General features: G+C 44.9%; 1 protein-coding gene across 1 annotated transcript; it reads left to right on the forward strand.

Moving 5' to 3' along the window:
• The first annotated feature begins 376 nt into the window (after positions 1 to 376).
• Positions 377 to 1,263, forward strand: LOC127193669 (protein kish-A-like). The gene has a single exon (XM_051150887.1). It carries the CDS (start codon positions 406 to 408, stop codon positions 736 to 738), a length of 333 nt encoding a protein of 110 aa, XP_051006844.1. The 5' UTR covers positions 377 to 405; the 3' UTR covers positions 739 to 1,263.
• Positions 1,264 to 4,893: the final 3,630 nt, after the last annotated feature.

The raw sequence follows: 4,893 nt of genomic DNA on the forward strand, positions 1-4,893 counted from the left end.
AGTCACATATTCTGTTAAAACTATTGCCTGTCAAGGCGTTTCCACGCCCACCAGTGTGGGCCACTGATGCTCGTTCCCTAAACTATGCTCCTTCCTGACCTCACCGCTCAAAGCCTCTTGTACTAGTCACCGGGATGCAAGTCAAGAGCCAAGTGAATAGGGCAGCATCTGGGCCTTTCTGATGTTCTTGAGGGTAGATGGAAACATCTTCATCCAAACAGAGTATTGGATGCAGTGTAGGGAGCCCACTCCGTACCAGATCAAGAAGGAGACCTCATGGAAATGGACCAATTGGACTGAATTGAAAACAGTGTAGATGCCAGTGAGGAAAGAACCTGGAGAAAGGACATTTTAAAAGTGACAGAGGAGGAGGGTGATGTGGCTGGACCAAGCACCGGCCTCACTATGTCTACCATTTTCAATTTTGAGAGTCTGTTGACTGTAATCTTGCTGCTTATATGTACGTGTGCTTATATCCAATCCTTGGCACCCAGCCTCCTGGACAGAAATAAAACTGGACTATTGGGAATATTTCGGAAGTGTGCCCGAATTGGTGAACGCAAGAGTCCTTATGTCACCATGTGCTGTCTAGTGATGGCCTTCAGCATCCTCTTCATACAGTGGCTTTGGAAACCACCAGCATGGGACTGCCACCAGACTCTCCAAACAAGGACTTGCCTCCAGAAAATAATAGGAAGAATAGTTGAGCCATTTATCTCTGAACATGGAATGAGATAAATTTCAAGATGCTGTTCTCCATTTTTATGCCTTTGGACCAATGAGCTATATAAATAATTAAGATGTAACGGTTTAATACACAGGAATGTGAATGTCGCGATCAACCTCAGTTCTGTCACTCCAGTATTACACTGCAAATGTCATCCTGTTGTGTCGGGACTGCTTTTCATATAAAGTTCATGAGGCACAAAGTAAAAAACACAGTGGCAAGTTCCACAGGCCCCTTTCACTAGAGCTTGAAAGTAATGTCTTCACAGAATGAGACCTCCTAGTGACTGGGCTATTTTTTATTGAGAAAAAAAAATTGTTCTATTTTTGTTGTCGTTAATGTTCTAATGGATTGCATTCATATTTAAACCATTTTGATTGCTAACCAGAGTACCTCTGTTCTTGGCGAAGTCTGTAGTTTATTACAGGTGTTTAAACTATTTTAAACAAAACTGTATTTCTTTAAAAGTGGGGCTTTTAGTCAAGTGTGGTTGAAGAGATAGCTGCTGCCATCCTATAAAAAAGAGGATCTTAATATGAAAAAAGCAAATAGAACAATAGAGCAGCGATCTTACGTTGTCTCATTCTCTTTAGTGTTAAGTCTTCCAAATAGAACATTCATCTTAGTTAACCCCCCCCCTAAAAAAAAGTGACAGAGGAGCTATGGGGCGTGAGTTATGGGGGCAGGCATCCTCCATACCTGCAAGTGGAGGAAGAAGCAGGAAGTGAGGGTGTGGAAGGTGACAGGACGCCGCTGAATTACTAAACTAAGGAGGCTACTTTTCCTTAGTGCTCTCTCGTTTCACAATTAGCTCTTCTAATTATTGGCAGTTTAATCCTTTTTACTTGACTCCTCTCGTGGCATCATCTGCGGGGCGACAGAAACACTGGAGAGCTGTGTGCAACTTTGTATCTAAGCTACATCTTGTGCCAAGAAGCCTGGAGCTGCCTTGGTTGGTCACAGTGTTCACCCCAGGCCAAGACCCTCCCAGCTGTCTGTGCTGAAAACAAAGGAGGGAGGGGACAGGCTTACTCAGCATTGGATTTCCCACCCCTTCCTCTGGCGGGTGATTTTGTGCACTGAAGTTCCAGGGTCTTTGTCAGAGAGAGCTGCTCCTAACATGGCGAGTGAACACACAAGACAATCTCAGCCGTGGGATGGTGTCCCAGGACACTGCTGTCCTCCTCAGCTCCCTTCCCGCACCCACACCCCCACTGTCTGCTTCCTGACAATAGGCTGCCTAAGGATAAGGTGACTGTCTTCATGTTCAGATCAGCTGCACAACAGACCACACATGGGAGCGGGACACTGAAGTCAAGCGCCCGAAATTTCAATAAGCAAAGGAACCAGTTTGCCTGGCGCCTTAAAACTTTATGGGCCTTTTGTTTTATTTTTGCTTTGCTCGGAAAGTTTATTTTTATTTTTGTTTTCATCTTAATTTTGTTTGCCTTGTTTCATTACTTCATATATTGCAAAGGTTATAAAACTTTGAAGAGTGAGTTTAGTAACTGCTGTGCTGGTCAGTCTAATATCAACTAGAGGCATCTGATAGAAGGGAACCTTAGTTGAGAAAGTGCCTCCATTAAGATCCAGCTATTGGGCGTGTTCTTAATTAGTGATTGATGATGGAGAGTTTCCGCCCATCGTGGTTGGTACCATCCATCATCCATGGGCTGGTGGTCCTGCCTTCTCTAACAAAGCAGGCTAAGCAAGCCATAGGGAGCAAGCCAGTTAAGTAGCACCCTCTATGGCCTTTTCTTCATCAGCTCCTGTCTCCAGGTTCCTGCCCTGTTTGAGTTCCTGTCCTGACTTCCTTTGATGATGAACAGTGATATTTAAGTGTTAAGCCAAATGAACCCTCCCTCCCAATTTGCTTTTTGGTCATGGTGTTTTGATGCAGAAATATAAAACCTAACTAAGAAGTTGGTACCAGGATTGTGGTGATATTGACTGTGGAATGATTTCAAAGGCCCTCTCAGGGCTGTTTACTCTTTTCAATTAAGATTCTGTCATCATGGTCATCTGGGGCTGAAGTGTCAGCTGCTATTAATAAGAGATCAGCGCCACTGAAGAGAAACCTTTACGTTAGTGGGACAGTTGCTGCTGGTCTGCTGGAGCTGAGAAATTAGTGGTGATTATGAAAAGATGAGCATCATTGAGGTGTAATCTTCTGGAAAGTGTTTTCTAAGAGTCAGCACACAGAAGCCGTGTTCCAGAAGTGCTGTCTTACACTGCTAGCTGAATTTGGTAGTGTAAGAGCCAACCAGGTGGTACTGGCTTTGACTGCACAAAGGGGTCATGGAGAGCAGCTGAGACTTGGCACTGTGAGAGGCCAAGAGGAGCCATTGGTGAAGGCGCCGCCTCAGTGGCAGTTGAAAGCCCAGGACTGAAGGGTCACGCAGAGAAATTGAGGCTTGGCACCATGAAGAGAGCCTGTGAGAGGCTATTGGTGAAAGTGCAGCCCAGCTGCAGCAGAAGTTTCCAGCATTTTGGAGCTGCCAGGACTGTGAGATGACCACCAGGAACAGCAGCAACAGTGGGGAGTGGAGCCCAAACTTAGAAGACAAGCTGTGTGCTGCAGAAAGAAGTAACCCGAGCCCCTCGGAGGAGCCTGGAAGATTGTGAGTGAATCTAGACATTGGATGCTGTGTTATTTGTACTTTTGTAGTTTGATTTTGCTTTGATTTTTGATTGTGACTATGCTCTGGTTCTTCCCTCTTGAAGTAAGGAAGTATTTACTTTTTATCTTACCAGAACCCACAGTTTGGAGACTTTGAGTTTTCAAAGACGTTGGCTTTTAAAAGCACTTGGTTATTTTAAAGGGACTTAAAATTTAATGTGTTTGTATTTGTAAGGACTATGGGACTTTTAGAGCTATTTAGCATTTTAAAGTGAGATCTTCGGGACAGAATAAGAAAGGAAGGGTTGTGGCTTAATAGTGATGTGTTTGTGTGTGAGTTGGCAAGGGGTCAGTTGTGCGGGCTGGTTTTGTGTCAGCTCAACATAAGCTACTGTTATCTGAAAGGAGGGAGCCTTAGTTGAGAAAATGACCCCCTAAGATCCAGCTGCAGTGCATTTTCTGATTTAGTGATTGAGGTGGGCGGGCCCAACCCATTGTGGGTGGAACCATCCCTGGGCTGGTGGTCCTAGGTTCTATAAGAAAGCAGGCTGATCAAGCCATGGGGAACAAGCCAGTAAGCAGCACCTCTCCATGGTGTCTGCATCAGCTCCTGCCTCCAGGTTCCTGCCCTCACTGCTTTTGAGGATGAACTGTTGTATGGAACTGTGAATAAAATAAACCCTTTCCTCTTCTAGTTGCTTTTGGTCTTGGTGCTTCATCACAGAAGTGGTAATCCTAAGTAGCAACCACACACAGATTTTCTGAGCCAAGCCTAACAAAGGGAATGGCGCTGAAATTCTGAACCCTATGGTGGTGGAGCGGGATGGGCTGAAGTGATCAATCCACACAGGGTTGGCATTCTCAGCCTGACAAGTAAGCTGTGTGCTCAAGTCTTCATTTCTCAGTCTCTTTCCTTGACGGAAGGTGGAGACTTGAACCTCACTAGACTGGTAGCTAATTAGATGTAATGGTTTATGATGGAGGTTGAGTGCATTCCTGTAGTCCCAAAGTGTTGCCATCCTTCTCAGGCAGGAATAAGGTTTCAGTGTGGCATGGATGCTGTCAGAGCTGACTCCAGAGCTTTGAAAATACTTCAGCTTCTTTTTAAAGTAAACGTTTCTGGTGCTCATCTTTTATTGTAGGCATCACACTAGCCCTATTTTGAAAAATACGTATAGAGAAGTGAGAACCATCCCACATGTTTTGAGATGATCGCATTGATTGTCGGTTAATGCCCACACTGCAGGATATGTAAAACAAACACTAAAAATACCGCTTTGTGTACTCCTCAGGTAGCTCAGCAGGACTCCCACCAGATGTTATTGTGTGAGAAAAGCACAGTTTAGAAAAGGCACTTGGAATGATTGATTCTGTTTTTGTCAGACAATAACTGAAACTTCCCAGAGGACGCATCTATACAACGTGTGGAGCTGGCAACACAGGTGTGTGGGGGGACGTAGGATCAGAGAGAGACATGCCACCCAATTCACTCTAGAAGAGGAGCTAGAAGCCTGAGGAGCTGGTGGAACAGTGGAACATCGTGCAG

This window comes from Acomys russatus, chromosome 9 (genome assembly GCF_903995435.1).
Source record: "Acomys russatus chromosome 9, mAcoRus1.1, whole genome shotgun sequence".
NCBI lineage: Eukaryota > Metazoa > Chordata > Mammalia > Rodentia > Muridae > Acomys > Acomys russatus.